Genomic DNA, 17,675 nt, shown 5'->3' with positions numbered 1-17,675 from the left:
TTTCTTGGTTTGGCATCTGCCACTTTAATGAGCGACATGCAAATACTACCTCAGTGCATGTTATCTCACCATGTTTGTGACTTCGCCTGTCTAGAGCAGAATGTATGAGCTCTGGTGGCACGCCCCCCAAATATAATGGTGAATCAACTCTCAGCGTCACTGCTCCTCCCATTCCCCTTGCTTCCTCTGCCCAGTCATTGACAGCAGCTGAGATAAGCGAGCCGCGTTTTGCCAATGACAGTTGTTTCCAGTCTCCATCGCAGTAGCTAAGCCCCACCCACATGCTGAGTTCAATCACATGACCTTCAGAGGAGAGAATGAAGGACAAGAGACCAGCTTCCAGCTCCACCTTAAAAAATATAAACCAGTAAAGAAAACGTTAAAGTCTGTCATTAGATTCATTTGAGTATTTTCAGCATTAGTACGATAATTTGAAACACGTCTCTGCTTTTACCAGCATAAAGTCTTCAGTTTGAGTGTTGTATGTGAAGAGCAACAGCGCATTCAGCTGGTCTGTCCTAAAGTCCATAGAAATATCAAAGATCTGCCCTCCAGTAAATACACCTGAGTCCAATTCCAAGTAACCTGAAACCAGGAGGAGAAAAGTGTCAGTTTTACCAGCAGAACGAGTCAAATTTAAAACGTGCAAAAGGTATTTAAATTTCCCGTCATCTATTCATAAGTGACAGACGAAAGACTGTATGAGCTGGCCTTTTTAGACAGCAGTAATGGAGGAAATGTACACTAATGAACCTGATCTTTCACACAGAGGCCAATTAACTTATCATCATATTTATCAACATGAAACAAACTCATTACCACCAACATCAGCGGCAAGCATCTTATTAAGATATGTTGTGTTGACAGTGCATTAGGAGCACTAAAAAGAGTGTAAAGTTGTATCTGAACACATATTTGCACAGCACCAAGCACTTCATGCTTATTGTAACTGATACGCTGCTACATCATGTGGTTTTCAACATAGCAGTATGCTATTTTTGCACTTTACGGTCCTACCATGACCCAGAAAATGGGCTCCATCCACAGTTTGAAGAGGACATCCCTCCCAGCTTTCATACACTGCAACTTTCTTTGTGGCTTTTGCCCAGTCAAGACTTTGCCATTCCTCTGAGGGGCTGTCGGACATCTTAAAACTCACATCTCTGAGGCAACCAGAGAAGCGCTTTCGCACAAGTCTGGCATCTCCTGGTGAGACAAGCAAAAACAAAAGTCATAAGATTACATTAAAAATGTTTGCTTGTTACTTCCAATCAAAGACTATTCAACATTTTGAGGCACAAGGTCAAATAAGGGATTTTCATGAGGAAGAAGACACAGTATTTGTGCATGAATATGAGCTCAACTCTCAATCAGATCCAGAAACCTCTAGTCATCTTACAGTATACCTCGCTAAATTATATATCAGATAGCCAGAAAACATGCATATAATCCAGTGGCCACATGAAAGATTTTAATATGTAGGTGAAAACCCACCTGAATCCTGTCTTAGTAGAATGAAATTTTCTGGCAGCCCTCCAATGAACACTCCCATGTTCTCACCAATCATTGTGCTACCACTTAAAGCTGTTGCACTTCCTGATGGTGGTGAAAATAAGAAGCAAAAGAGAGGAAGTGGAGAATAAAAAGAATACATAATATTATATTATTATATTGAATAATTTAAGACACAAAAGCACAGGGGGAACAGTGAAATATATGGAAAGAAAATGTAGATGTACCTCTCATATAAGGGAAGCATATAAGGTAAAAACAGATTTTGCACAATTCTAATGAGTAAAGTCAATATTTGGTGCAACCATGTTTATTCTTCAGGTCTTTGCTGACTTTCAGAGACTGTTCCTCTGCTATAGATATCGTTTTTCCTTCTTTTGTCCTCCACTTGTCCAATTTCCTCTGAATTTTTAAGAAGCCACTGCACACCACGCCAAGTTTCCAGCTAATAGCTTTTCGTAAATCACTTTGTTGTTACAAAAATAAATGAATGTGAATGAATGCATATATGCAACAGCCTGCTAGTAACAAAGTGCCTAAAGATAGATTTAATTTTTTAAATAAAATTTCTCTCATCTGTAAACCCAACATTATTTCATCACTTGATTGGGTGTGCTTTCTATAACTGAAATATTTATAGATCAGTGCTAAGTGGCTTAACAGACAAGCAAAGAGCATTGCTGTGAAACTGGTTAGTCACATACGATACAGTAATATTTTTGTTATCATACACAGACTGGGTGGAATTAACCTGGATAATATCTCCTAGTCAGGGTGGGGGGATTTACAGAATATATACATAGAAAAACACAGACAATCAACATCAGCCTCACAAGATTCACATCCAGATATATGTATGTAGATAAGCATATTACACACACACCCACACACGGAGCAGATGCACACAGTGGTCAGTATGAATACAAGGAGAGTTACCTCTGTATTGATCGTTTACAACGATTGTTCCCACGGCCCCTTGCCTCGTTGCTCTAATACTATGCCATTGTCCATCATTGTAGCGGTGCCCTCCATCACCCTGTACGCTCACAGCCACCGCTGAACCCTACACACATAAACACAAGCATGCATTAAACCCATGACACAAGCACAAATGAACTGATGGTGTGAGGATATCCACTGACTTACATTTTTTTCCAAACTATCACAGATCAGTTAACACAACCTAAGATTGCTGGCTCAAAAGACACAGATCGAGCTATAGCAAAACACGTGGATGAGGTAAATCTTTAAACTCTAACTAAAAATCAAGGATCAGCGATACCAATCACACAGACACACATCATCTTCAAAAGGACACAAACATGCACATATAACCATCAAAGTGTTGTTACAAGGCTTTTTGCTACCTATTAAGTATGACATCATTGTTGTGATCAGCTTTTAGCAAGCAGCCAAAGAGTAATGTAGTAAAAGAAAAGTATGGGTAGATGCACACATCTACACAGACGCACATGTGGTGATGAAGATTTAATGATGAGATCAATAAATGTATGAATGCCAAAGTATATCAGACTCGGACATCTTTACCAACTTTGCTAGACAGCTCTACTTAACAAGACAATGGGGGAGGAGTCTATTTACTTGATTTTTTTAAAACTCCTAACGCACACGTACACACACACACACACACACACACACACACACACACACACACACACACACACACACACACACACAAAAAACAAGCACCTGCCCAAAGAATAGTAAAATAGTAGTGGAAGCAATTGGCACTCAACTCTTCTGGATAGTAATATTGAGATAAATTTATAAATACCATTCGATTTAAGATGGTTTTACTGAAAAGCACTGATATTTTATATTGTGAGGAAAATTATAGGATCAGACAATATGTGTGCTAAAAGCAAATAGTTTGATGAAACAAAGGTCTGGTGATGAGGTGGTGTCATCCTTTGATTTGTGTGTGTCCACTGTTGGATGCCCCAATGCCCAATCTCTTTAATATACAGTATGTGATAGAAGAAGTCAACACACACACATAATATAAAGCACTTATCCAAAGTGCTGCATCTGTGACTTTCCTGCAAATACTTGGCAGCTTATAACACAATATGAGCATGAAGTTTTGGTGTGTTTATGTGTGTTCTGAATACATGTAAGAGACAGACAGAATGAAAAGGAAATGTGTGTGGGGTGTGTGTGCATGTGTGGCCATCTCTCAACAGAGAGGAGGCGACAAAGGATGAAGTGGTTTGTCACTTCTACATCAGATGACATTTAGATCTGTGTTTAAACTTTCTTACTGTCCTCATGTCAGTCAAGTCTTCACACACTAAAACTGGCATTTAACCTTTTTTTTTTTTAAGAACAGATGGAACAAATGGTCAAAGAAAGCCTCACACAGTTTTGTCATCTCAAGTTCAAGTCTGATGGTCTCACTAGCTCACAACTAAGGAGTGCATATGTGGGGAGAATAAAGTTTGACCTGAAGACAAGTTGCTCTGAGTTTTTTTCTTTTTCCTTTAGTCACCATCTGATCGAAAGAGGGTTTATCTGGATGTGCTGCACCTCATAGATGACTTGTGGGGCCTCTACACTTGCACACTTTGAGAGACTGAGAGACGCTACCTGGACATTTGTTGCTGTAAAATAATATTGTTTGGATTTTTAGTTTATGAGACCCGTTTTCAGTGTAGAAAAACCTGGATAAATCACAAGCTTAAATTGAAATTTGAAAACATCTGTTGATCGACTTTTTACTCCATTATGTCAGTAAATCTTTAGTTATTTCATTTCCTCTTTTGTTGATAATATTACTAAACTGCCAGGATTCCTGCCCTGATAATAAAATGACTAGACCTATCAAATAAGTGATATCGGACAAAACAATAATAATCAGCAACAAAGAATAAAGTCATAACTTGCCATAATTTTTTATGGCCATTGCAAAGAAACACCTCTTGCCTTTAAACCAGTCTGAGTCTGAAAAACGCCGCATGTTTGGCATTATGTGACAGACACCACAGCTCCATGCATGGATGCACTTGTACATTTATAGCTAGTTGCTGACATATTAACCACTACTCACCTGCATCAATAAAGTATAAACTGCCTCTTTTACATTTTGAGTGAATGCTTTCTTAAATGTTCTTGAGCTGCGATATAAGTGCATGTGTGGCAGCTCACATGTGCACGCATTTATGAGCATATCACCTGCCTGTGTCATGCTAAATTACCCCCTCCCCCCTGCATTGGTAATCCCATTAGGCTAGCTCAACAGGCTAATAGGGGGAAGTAATGGGCCCAGCTATATGTATCTAGGGGAACACTAATAAGCCATGACTCCACTCCTACTGTTAATTACTCCAAACTAGCCTAAACAAAGGAATCAACCCAGTTGGAGAAGATACACATACACTCCATCACACATCTAGCAACATAACCACAGACACACTAATCAACAGTGATAGTCAATGATCTGTTCAGTGACATACACCCATCTGCATAGACAGATATAACCCATAGTTACATTTTGATGAAGAGTTTTTGATAAAATATTGCACAATGATACTAATGAGAAACTAAAGTGTGTATGTGCATGTTTGTTTGAGTGTGTAATTAGTTGGTGGCCTGATGGAAGTATGTGTAATCATCTCCCATCATCACTTTCATCATCGAAGTCGTTGACTCTTTAACCCTTCTACATGCGTCTGTATGGATGGATAAGGAAAGTCAGGCTGTGTGGCTGTGTGCATGTGTATGAGTGTGTGTATGTGTGCGTGCATGGGTGCAAAGCTTAATTAGCTTGCAATTGGTATTCGCGCGTGGTGACTGCAGGGAATGAGTTAATTGCAGTCCAATTCAAACGTTGACACACTTTCAAAGTTTTTCCCCTTTCCCTGCCTCCCTGACAGAAACCAATGAGGGGCTACAGATCACATTTATTAGATGAGAGAAAGTGAGAGAGAAAATGGAAGAGACTTGGAGAGAGAGCAATACAGAAGGAAAGAAAAACACAGGTGAGAAAAGTGAGTAGGTATAAGGAGTAGAATTAAATGGGAAAAAAAATCAGGTGTTAGACAAAAATGCACAATCAGTAAATACAGATAAATACAGCAGCAAACAAAATGTATGTTGTAGTATGGCGTAATTTAAATGTTTCAATTATGCAGAGACGCTTTTGAAACACATTACCTACCTGTGGGTCAAACAAAAAGTAGGGCCGTCCATTTTTTATCTGAACAGCCAAAAACTCTTCCTGATTTCCTGGAGAGAAGCTGCAGAGTAGCAGGCCATCAGGGGCCCGAGTCTTAAAACTCAGCTCAACACCTGATACAAAGGGAGACAAGGAACAAGATGGGGGAGATGGACATTTAGTAAAAGAGAGAGACAGCCTAAAAGAGGATTTTAATTCTGAGTTACACATTATCTCAGTGTTAAAGCTGACCACAGAAAGTTCAGGTTGCCTACAGCATGTATTTTATATAAAACCCTCACTGCTTGCATCAAGATAAAGAGGGTCATTAAATTAATTAAATGCACTTGATTAACTGATCATCAGTAAGTGTGGTCATCTCTATAAAAGCAGACGTTTGGGCAATTTCCTGGTTTAAAGGCTTCAGGTGTGAGATGTTTGGCCATAATGCACATCATATACCAAATATCAAGCACGGTGGGAGTGGAGCCAGCGGAACTGAGGACTCATTGACCATGAACTGTATATTAAAGTATTTTAAAGTCATCCCAAGCACACTAATGAATCTACAATAGAATCACTGAAAAGAAAATAATCTAAATGTTGCAATGGCAGAGTCCAAAGTCCAGAACTTAAGTCAACTGAAATGCTGTCCATAGACGAATGCCCATAAATCTCTATGAACTGAGATAATGCTGTCAAGAAGAATGAGCCAAAAATTCATACAGACTACAGTTACATTGTTTTTACAGTGTTTTGTTGCCAAAAGTGGTTCTACAAACTACTGAATCAGGTGGCGTGCTTAGCTTTTTACCATATCACATACAAAAGAGTCTTGTGAAGTCTTTCTTTTTCACAGCTGTATATATACACGCACACTGTCACAAGAACCAACAGGACTCTGCAGGGATTGTTTAAACCCCAGTCTGAGATGTCATGTACTCACATAATGCTTACCATTAAGTAAAAAAGAAAGAGGAAGACTGATAAATGTACATTTCTATCAAAATAACTGTTTCCCAACAGCACTAAATCTCTAAGCTGACCTCATTTCCTGTGTAAGCCAGCCGTCTAGGATAATCTTACCACTAAGATACTTCAGGGAAAACATGAAGATTGATCTTAGAAGACACACCTGCTTCCACAGTTTTGGAAGCTTTCACTTGTAATGTCTTGCTTTTATCTCATGATACCACAGCCTTCCTTTCTTTATCCTTGTAGGATAAAGTAGTTAACAGAGAAGTCTTTAAAGTGTCAACGACTAGGGTTAAGAGAGAAAATATGATAACACAACAAACTGAAGTTTTGATAGAAATTAAACATGAAATTAAATTGATCATTTTCTGAATCCCCAAATTTTTGGCCGGTTTAGTTGCCACCTTCAAAACAGCATTTTATCAATAATTGTGTTAGGAAAAGTTTCTATTGCTTTCCTACATTTTCAAGTTATACATGTAGCATTAATCTGTCAGAAGATTGGTGGCTCAGAACTTAAAAACTCATAGGGAAATGCTAAACTGCTAAAATGTCTGAATTCTACCTTTTTCAGATAATTCTCAGTTACGCTATTTTCAATTGGAGAAGCCTAAAAAATCATATCACCTAAAATGACAATGGATTTGGGATCTGACAAAACAAATGATGAGGAATATTCAGAATTAATCCTTGCATTTTAGTAATGTGGGAAATTTGGAGGTTCTTAGGCCAGCAGAGCCTTTAAGACACACGTGCACACACACACGAAACATTCATCCAGCGTGCTGCCTTGTCATGTTACCATGGATCAGAGATTTGATCTTAATCCACTACTAGATCCACATAACCACACAAACCAAGAAGGTTTATGTGTGTGTCTGTGAGTATGTGTGTTTCTTCAGCTCTGTCTGTCTCAGTAGAGAACAGACATGTGGGAAGATCTGAGGAGACCAATGCAGTCAGTCCAGGGTTCATCAGAAGCAAGTGTTTGCAAAATAATTAGTGTGTGAATTCTCTTAAAACAGAGGGAAGTCAGACACTATACAGAAAACTCAAAATGAATACAGATTATCAGAGCTCAGATCTCAACCTTTTTACACAGTTTTGAAGTCTTTTCTTGCTTTTTGTAACTGGATCTATTGTTATGCTGTAGATGGTTGCAAGAAGCAAAAAGAAAGACTTGAGTTGTTTTTATATATCTTAAAAACATAAGTATACCACACATGACTATAGAAAAAAACAAAACAAAAATAAAGGTAGCCCGAACTAGCTGTTATGTAGAAATAACCATAGAAGGAGCCATTGAAGTCAATCTGTAGGGTTTCATGCATTAGTTGATATGGAGGTTTATGCAGATGTGGAGCTGGAGCGTGTTGGGATCACAACGTGAGGAGTTTTCCTGAAATAAATTTGAGAATGTCAAGTGCTACATCTGCCAGCACATCTCCACTTGTGGCAAAGCACTTTGGTCAGATGACAGTCGGAAACATTTACCTTCTAATTGGATTGTTTGGACTGAGGCCACATTGGAAAACTGTGTGAGCTGCATCTGACTTAATATACAAAAGTGGTTCAAATCAGAAATGAAAATATCATGTCATGTAGAATCTGAAAAACAGATGAACTATAGGAGCAGGTGGCCATGTACTGGGAGCAAGCAGCGGTGTTGGAATAGCTACATGACCAGTCTGAGCGCCAGACAAATGTGTTGGGCTGGTTCCTCTGTCCCGCATCTACTCCCCCATGTAGAGGGAAATGTCTTTCAGGATACAGCAGAAGCATGCCGCTGACCTGAGGAGGAGTGGGTGCTGCTGTCTGGCAAAGCCCAGGTGGCGCTCTCAACTTGAGAACAGATTGGCCGGGGTTTAATAACCTGTTGGGGCAGTGTGTGGGCATGTGTTCACAACCTTTAGTGGTGTGTAGTGTCTGCACTGCACTCAGCGGTGACTCTGACTCTGGAGAGAAGGAGATGGCAGGGCCTCCTCATGAGGCCCCACCGGCTTCAGTGATTCACTCCACCGAAGATTTTTCACTAGAGCAGCCTTGTGATGGCACCTTACTGTACACTCAGCCTTTGACCAAGTGATAAGAACTGATGGTCACATGGTGCACCCTGACACGGCGTCGGCCTACCCACATTTTATATTGATTAAAGATAGGCTTTATTGAGTGAGTCGTGATGCTCACACAGAAGAGGAACACACTCAGCTGGCCTTCCCAAAAGTGCCTTTGCACCTTGAGTGCATTAGCATGGACCTCATTTGGCTGTTTCAGGTCATCTCCCAAGTTGGCATCCCAAAAGAGATACTGACTGACAGAGGCACTTCGTTCATGTCTCGCACACTTAAATAGCTGTATGAATTACTGGGCATTAAATCTGTTTGGACCAGCATCTACCACCCTCAGACTGACTGGCTGGTGGAGTGGGTGGATAAGACTAGAGTCAGACAATTTTCACTATGAGACAAAGTGCTTATATTACTCCCCTCTACTAGCTCAAAGTTACTTGGCAAATGGCAAGGAGGCTTTGTGATCACATGGCAGGTGGGGGATGTAGGCTATGAAGTGGTATGGTCTAACAGGGGAGGAGGCACACAAATATATCACCTCAACCTCCTCAAAGCACAGAGAGAGCTTGAAACCACTTCTCTGGTGAGTGGTAAAGGGTAAAGGAGAGAGATGAGTTGGGGCTGGAGGTGCCAAACTCCACTATTCCCACCTCCCTCCATTGTGATGACCATCTCATCTCTCATAAGCTGCCTGGACTGGTTAGACAATAATTGCTTTTTCATGACGCTGGATTTTACCAAGGGCTACTGGCAAATTCCAGTGTCTAGAGTATTTAAGGAAAAACAGCCTTCTCCATTTCATACAGTTTTTACCAGTTTCTCACACTTCCGTTCAGCTTGTTTGTAGCCCCAGCCACCTTCTAGCGCCTGATGGACCAGGTGCAGATGGCTTACTGGCCTAAGGTGGGTGATGGGGGTATGTGGCGGGGTGTGGTATCTGGCTCAGCTGTAGGGGAGGGGTGTAGCAGTTGGTTCAGGGTGTGGTGTCAGGAGAGGGTGACCCACACAGCTATTCTTCATCGCCTGGTCATGCAATCCCTATTTCAGTACGATACTGGGACCTGACGAGAGAGCGGTGTGTGCAGAGTAGAAGGACACAGCTGGAAAGCTCTACCAAAGAAAGCGTATTGTGGAACACAATGAAAATAAACAGCCTTCAACGTGCAACGCCGTGTGTGGAGGTCCATCCACATATTGATTAAGAATTTGATGATAATCATGAATTACTCTACACAGACATAAACCCAGTAAAGACTGTAGTAGTATCCAAAGAAAATTAATAAAACTTCTTCACAGTGGACGGGCATTTTGTACATCAAGCAGGCATGTGTCATTTACATTCACGACCATTACATTACCCCTCCTTAACCTACTCTCGTAAACCCTTTTTCCTTCTTCTGCTTTTAACCTCTCTCCTTCTTTATTACCTTTTCTTTCTCCTTTTCTACACATATTACCCCCTCTCAGTATTTTCTTTAACCTTGCATCTAAAACACACACACACTCACACACACATTTTTTTCAATCATGCTTTTTCCTGCATCTTGCTTGTGTACCTGTTTAACTTCTCTAATGCTGCAGTTTTGTGCATACAAAAGTGTAGACAATATACAAAAAAATGTAGACAATATAAATGTGTGTTTTACATAGTACATAGTTATTGCATATATACACCCACTCTCCACCAGTCCTATGGAGAGGAGACAGACTCAAGGGCCAAACATGCTTTCATACTATGTGTTGGTGAAAGCACAGTTAAAAAACACAGATCTAATGCCAGAAAATCCTACAGAGTGAAAGATATCAGTGTAGCGAAACTGTAATTCTTCTGATTTAGGGGCTGTTAAATGAAATAAATGAAATAATTTTTTCTTTTTTAAATTACATAAAGGGTGCTCCACCTGGAGACTCTGTTGTCCTGCTGGGAGACTTCAATGCTCACGTGGGTAACGACAGCGAGACCTGGAGGGGCGTGATTGGGAGGAACGGCCTCCCTGATCTGAACCCGAGCGGTGCTCTGTTATTGGACTTCTGTGCTAATCACAGTTTGGCCATAACGAACACCCTGTTCGAACATAAGAGTGTCCATAAGTGCACGTGGCACCAGGACGCTCTAGGCCGTAGGTCGATGATCGATTTTGTAATCGTATCAGCAGACCTGCGACCATATGTTCTGGACACTCGGGTAAAGAGAGGGGCTGAGCTGTCAACTGATCACCACCTGGTGGTGAGTTGGATCAGGTGGCGGGGGAAGACGCTGGACAGACCTGGTGCACCTAAACGCGTAGTGAGGGTGTGCTGGGAACGTCTAGCAGAGGCCCCAGTCCGCGAGATCTTCAACGCACACCTCCGGCAGAGCTTCAACAGCATTCCGAGGGAGACTGGGGACATTGAGTCCGAATGGACCATGTTCAGCGTCTCCATTGCCGAAGCTGCTGCATTGAGCTGCGGCCGCAAGGTGGTTGGTGCCTGCCGTGGTGGTAATCCCCGAACCAAATGGTGGACACCAGAGGTGAAGGGAGCCACTAGGCTGAAGAAGGAGTCCTATCGGGCTTGGTTAGCCTGTGGGACTCCGGAGGCAGCCGACAGGTATCGACAGGCCAAGCGGAATGTGGCTCGGGCAGTGGCTGAAGCAAAAACTCGGGTGTGGGAGGAGTTCGGAGAGGCCATGGAAAAAGACTTTCGGACTGCCTCGAAGAGATTCTGGCAAACCGTCAGACGTCTCAGGAGGGGAAAGTGGTGCTCTACCTGCACTGTGTATAGTGCTGGCGGAGCGCTGCTGACGTCGACTGAGAAAATTGTCAGGCGGTGGAAGGAATACTTCGAGGACCTCCTTAATCCCACTGACACGTCTTCCGAGGAGGAAGCAGAGTCTGGGGATGAGGGGAATGACCCGCCAATTTCCGGGGGCGAGGTCACTGAGGCAGTTAAACAACTCCTTGGTGGCAGAGCCCCTGGTGTTGATGAGGTCCGCCCCGAGTTCCTGAAGGCTCTGGACGTTGTAGGGCTGTCCTGGTTGACATGCCTCTGCAATGTTGCGTGGAGATCAGGGGCAGTACCTGTGGACTGGCAGACCGGGGTGGTGGTCCCCATCTTTAAGAAAGGGGACCGGAGGGTGTGTTCCAACTACAGGGGGATCACACTCCTCAGCCTCCCTGGGAAAGTCTATGCCAGGGTGCTGGAAAGGAGAGTTCGTCCGTTAGTCGAACCTCGGATACAGGAGGAACAATGCGGTTTTCGTCCTGGTCGCGGAACACTGGACCAGCTCTTTATCCTCTCCAGGATACTTGAGGGTGCATGGGAGTTTGCCCAACCAGTCTACATGTGTTTTGTGGACTTGGAGAAGGCATTCGACCGTGTCCCTCGGGGTGTCCTGTGGGAGGTGTTGTGGGAATATGGGGTGTCTGGCCCATTGCTACGGGCCATTTGATCCCTATACAACCGTTGCAAGAGCTTGGTTCGCATTGCCGGCAATAAGTCGGACTCGTTCCCGGTGGGTGATGGGCTCCGCCAGGGCTGCCCTTTGTCTCCGGTTCTGTTCATAATTTTTATGGACAGGATTTCTAGGCGCAGCCAAGTGGCGGAGGGCTTTCGCTTTGGTGGCCTCAGAATCTCATCTCTGATTTTTGCAGATGATGTGGTTCTGTTGGCTTCATCGGGTGAGGGCCTCCAGCTCGCACTGGAACGGTTCGCAGCTGAGTGTGAAGCAGCGGGAATGAGGATCAGCACCTCCAAATCTGAGGCCATGGTTCTCAGCTGGAAAAGGGTGGAGTGCCCACTCCGGGTCGGGGATGAGTTCCTGCCCCAAGTGGAGGAGTTCAAGTATCTCGGGGTCTTGTTCGCGAGTGATGGGAGAAGGGAGCCGGAGATCGACAGACGGATTGGGGCTGCAGCTGCAGTAATGCGGACGCTGCACCGGTCCGTCGTGGTGAAGAGGGAGCTGAGTGTAAAAGCGAAGCTCTCAATTTACCGGTCGATCTACGTCCCTACCCTCACCTATGGCCACGAGCTGTGGGTAGTGACCAAAGGAAGGAGATCGCGGATACAAGCGGCAGAAATGAGCTTCCTCCGAAGGGTGGCTGGCCTCTCCCTTAGAGATAGGGTGAGAAGTTCGGCCATCCGGGAGGGGCTCAGAGTAGAGCAGCTGCTGCTCCACATCGAAAGGAGCCAGCTGAGGTGGTTCGGGCATCTGACAAGGATGCCCCCTGGGCGCCTCCTGGGTGAGGTGTTCCAGGCATGTCCCACCGGGAGGAGGCCCCGGGGCAGACCCAGGACACGCTGGAGAGATTATATCTCTCGGCTGGCCTGGGAACGCCTTGGTATTCCCCCGGATAACCTGGAGGAGGTGGCTGGGGAGAGGGAGGTCTGGGCCTCTTTGCTTAGGCTGCTGCCCCCGCGACCCGGCCCCGGACAAAGCGGATGAGGATGGATGGATGGATGGATAAATTACATAAAAAAATCTGATAATTCATATAGTGTGTCAATAAATTCCTGAAGCCATACATGGAAGTAAACGTGTAAGGAAAATTAAGGGTATGTACAGATTTTGTACACAGTTTTTGTGTGAGTCTGCATTTTTGTGATAGTCAAAGTGTTATCCAAGCACGCTCAAATGTAAAGCATCTGTGACACTGCTCATGCTCAGCAATACTTCCTTCAGATTTCCCCACAGGACTTGTGCTACTTCACACTGACAACCACTTTGGAGCCATCAACAGACAAACCTGAGCACACACCATGACAGGTGATTTTGTTACGCATACAGCACAATGACACACACAGAGAGACACACACTTATAGACAAAGCGGCACATATACACACAAGCGCTTTCACTGTGCGATCGAACAAACACAATACCCCAGCAAGCACTTACAGAGAATGCATAATAAAGCCACACACGGTCAAACACATGCACAGAAAAATTGTTGCTGTTTATGTTTTACAATAGTATACACAAAATTTTTAAGGCAACGACTTCAGTTAATGAAATGTTAAGACGACTAATATACTCCAACATGAATTACTTAATATTTCTAATGTGCTTTTTTCCCCCGAAAAGTAATTATTTTTACGTTTTTACGTTATGTGAATACTTATTGTTTTGGTCCAGTCCTGTTATATAACACATTTCAAGTTTAGAAGTTTAGGTACTACAGAAAGGGGATCTTTGTTATGAAGCATTTATTGTCAAAACTGTTTTCCGGAGAGGGCAGTGGGGGATAAGAACCCCCTCTCTAGTTGTCTTTTCTCAAAGCAAAAAACAGCACTTGAAAGGTTCTCCCCACTGTGTGCTCAGTGGGTTTCTGACTATAAATTTCCTTTTCACTGGAAGCATAAAAATCCAAATTTATTAAACCAGAGAAAGGCGTTGGACCCTACTAGTGGACCATAAACACAGTATGTTCATTCCACTCTGCAATGCAAAAATGAGTGCAAACACACTGACAACTTGGTTTTTCTCTAAGACCAGGTAAAGAGCCAGTCATAAAGTTTGCCCGAAGGAAGAAACACACTCTCAAAAGGCTCCCTCACCGTTTTCTACAACATGCTGAATACGAGAACTAAAATGCTGCTTTGATCAAAAAACACAGCAGTTTTTTCACGAGTGAAACAAGAAACATTTTGTGAACTATAAGCACATACAACCAGCCACATTTACACAATCAACTTGATGTTAAGTAATAAAAGTTATAGTTCGGTTTTTTAAACCGACTCTTAAATCAATTAAAACTAAAGGAGCATTTCAAAATGAATTATTAATTCTAAACAGTGCACTGTGTTGTACTCTCGTTACCTAATCAAACGAGAAGATTCATGTTATATTCCACAATATGAAACATTAACACTTAGTTATGTTGAGCCATTTACAGTTTTAAGTAGTTTTATTTATTAGGTAGTATTCTTTCATGTGCATTGTTTCTCCTCTCTGTCTCAGTAAACAGTGGAGGTTGTGTGTAATCATCTACACAACATAACCTGAATAACTCCAGTCATGTTAGCTCTCTGCTGGCATTAATCAGAGCCTGGCGTATTAATGAGAGCGCGGCAGCTAGCTAATTACACCCATAGATTCTGCAGCAGCCCATTAAATATACAAATGACAGAATTAAAGAGCCCAGCCTCTTCTGATTAATCTTTAAATGGGGAAAAACTAATGATGTCTGTGCAAACTTTCCCTTCACACATTTCTCCCCCTCTCCTTCTCAACGTCAGTGCCTGGCAATCAATCATATTAATTAGGGAAAAATAATTTGTATCATTTAACATTTCCCTCTTTCCTGCTTAGTTGTTGCAGTAGCAGCTATTGCAACAATGTGCTGTTTAAGATGTGTCTGGATATTATCCAAGTCTATTTGTTCCTGCATTCATTTTTTAATTTTTTTTCCCCTAACATATTTGTGTGATGTTTCATCTCTCTTCATTTAATGTGGGTTAAAGAAATGCATCTGGATTAGCAAAAATATAAGCAGAACGTCATCTGCATTTCAAACAGCCCATTTCAGGCCCAATGAAGAATTACTAAAGTGAGGAGAGAGGACTGTGTAATCTATTTTGACCCATTTCAATTTAAATACATTATTTTATAAATAATAACATATGCCTGTCTTAACTGAGAGCCAATGTCCTTAATTCAAATATAAGCATGGACAGCAGAAAGTCAGGAGAGTTCTAGACACAGAAACATAATAAATAAGATGAATGAAGTAACATGGATTTCTTGAAACAAGCACTTACGAGGTTATTCATATTGTAGCATGACTGCATATAGTTATAATCTTGTTTTATCTAAAGTAAGATTCAGTGAGGGAAATATTGACTTAATGCTTCTTATTAAGCTTTAAGAAGCATCTTTAAACACACGCGACCAGACTTCATTTATGGAAACATGCACTCCTATCACAGTAATTGCACATGGAAAAGAACCTATTTGGCAAAAATATATCTTTATATTTTTTAATAAAGTGGCCATAAGGTAACAGGTGAAAGGGCAAATACATGCTAGATAACCTCAACCTTAACTAAGATTTAACATGTAGAATATTGACCCTGCTCAATGATGTGCCCTTAGTTTGCATGTAGGATATAGAAAGCTTGAGGAACCTCAATAAATATTAATATTCCTAAGATGATGTATGACGCTGACAGAGAAAAATGATGATTTGTTGTTTCATATAGAAGGCACATCACGATCTTCTGAGGCATCAATGCTGCTAGGCCAAAACAAAAAGTTCCCTTTAGATGTAAAAGGACGTCAATTCTAAGGAACACTTTATAAAATCTTTGTGACATGCGTCGTGGGGTATGGCGCAGTCCACCTGAACAGATAAATATTGTGCAAACATTCAGCACATAGAAAAATGTTACATTTGTCATTGCTTGAGTTGCAAGGTTTCCACAAGACAAAACGATTGACGAGTCTCCCCTTTTTGATCAATTGACTCTCGAGGGGGCATTACACTGCATTACATTCATAATCTAATTTGGCTTTGATTTGTTCGCTGTTCCGTGCGCTTCGATGGGAATAATTGTCTGTAGATGATGCTATTAGTATTGATGGTTGTAAAAGGGCGATGGTTTGAGGACTGCCGACACATTGATGGTCCAGAATAGATCCGGTCTGAAAGTGATTGTCTGATCCATTACCCTTTATGAAGGAGGAGAGCAGAGGAGATGAGAAGCGCCCCTCAATAACAAAAAGTCATCATCTATTTGCTGGCAGCATTTAGAGAGATCTATTTACCTTTGTACTGGAGAAGCAATGATGAGATCAAAAATTTGAATTCCTTGCTTTGGGATAAAAATACACGACTCAGTAAGTAAAATTAAGAAGCAACAAAACAATATAGGAGACAGGTTGGTCGGGTTTTTCTGACCGCGCACTCGCTCAGTATTTTAAGAATTCAATTGCCTTTCATGAAAAACATGAAATAAAGCAGTATTAATATTAATAACCAATTGTTTGCAAAAATAAAACACAGTACACAAAATGACATGTTAAGGAAGTAAATTAAAGCAGCAGAAGTCAAAAAGGAGACCAGAGATATACTTAAAATATCCTGTCTGAACTGTGAGCTTTATAAATTATATTTAATAAATATTGTTTTACTTACACTGTGTTCAGCCACATCTATGTTAACACCGGCATTAGTCATAACATTTAGAGACTACTCATCCTTTTAGTATATGCATGGAAAGAACAAGCAATTACAAAATCAAAAAAATATATATATATACTAAAATAGCTTATAATATTTGAATTTTTACAAATGTGTACAGCCTAAACAGAACATCCTTCTCACAGTAGTCTAATCAACCATTATAAGAAATTAAATGTTGTGGGAAATGTGAATTTCATGTTAAATGATTGCCGAATTTGTTGATCAATCACAATAATTAAGCTTACTTCTAGGATTGAGTTACTACTTATTTAGTATTGAAGTGAAGGCAAAAGCAACACCAGCCTGCTCTCTGAGTGTTTCATATGATATGTCTCCATAACAAAGTCTATTAAAACTTCAGATTCAGAACATGAACATGGAAGATGTGGAGTACATGGATGCCTACTTTATGGACTGCAAACATACTGTACTTTGGTATTTTAGATCAAGCAAAATTGGATTATAGAGGGAATCACATTTGAAAACTTTAATCTACTCAAAGCCAGAAATATGTCATACATTTAGGAAAAACTGCTTGGCCACAGATTTTTTTTTCTTTACTTTTTATGACACAGTATTAAAATATCTTGGAAAGGTATTCTCTTAACACCAAAATACATTACTGGTGACAAAAGGTTTGTGTGGGACAGTGAAGTAATCTCAAGTGGCATCATAGAGCTTTGCTTGCTCAAATCCCACTGATTAGTATCAGCAGTCATTAATTATGAGCGTCAGACTGGGTGATGTTCTCAGATGAAGCAGAACATGTTTGGCTGTGCAGCTCA

The 17,675-nt window shown here is 41.5% G+C and overlaps 1 protein-coding gene across 7 annotated transcripts in view; it reads right to left on the bottom strand.

Annotated features, from left to right (window-relative positions):
* The window catches only part of ush2a (Usher syndrome 2A (autosomal recessive, mild)), a 221,115-nt gene that overhangs the window by 119,947 nt on the left and 83,493 nt on the right, over positions 1 to 17,675 (bottom strand). For all 7 annotated transcript variants that reach the window (XM_085267418.1, XM_085267410.1, XM_085267383.1 and 4 more), the window contains 6 exons: positions 5,690 to 5,820; positions 2,449 to 2,575; positions 1,495 to 1,596; positions 1,018 to 1,206; positions 455 to 585; positions 70 to 349 (listed from right to left, as the gene is read on the bottom strand). In XM_085267418.1, coding sequence (XP_085123544.1) covers positions 70 to 349; positions 455 to 585; positions 1,018 to 1,206; positions 1,495 to 1,596; positions 2,449 to 2,575; positions 5,690 to 5,820 — 960 coding nt within the window. The remainder of the gene's footprint in view (positions 1 to 69; positions 350 to 454; positions 586 to 1,017; positions 1,207 to 1,494; positions 1,597 to 2,448; positions 2,576 to 5,689; positions 5,821 to 17,675) is intronic.

Source organism: Mchenga conophoros, linkage group LG1 (assembly GCF_057382185.1).
Source record: "Mchenga conophoros isolate Kocher_MC1m ecotype Shallow Benthic linkage group LG1, M_conophoros_male_GT1.1, whole genome shotgun sequence".
In the NCBI taxonomy this organism is placed as follows: Eukaryota; Metazoa; Chordata; class Actinopteri; order Cichliformes; family Cichlidae; genus Mchenga; species Mchenga conophoros.
The sequence above is the reverse complement of the archived record's forward strand: the minus strand, read 5'-3'. Positions and strand labels throughout refer to the sequence as shown.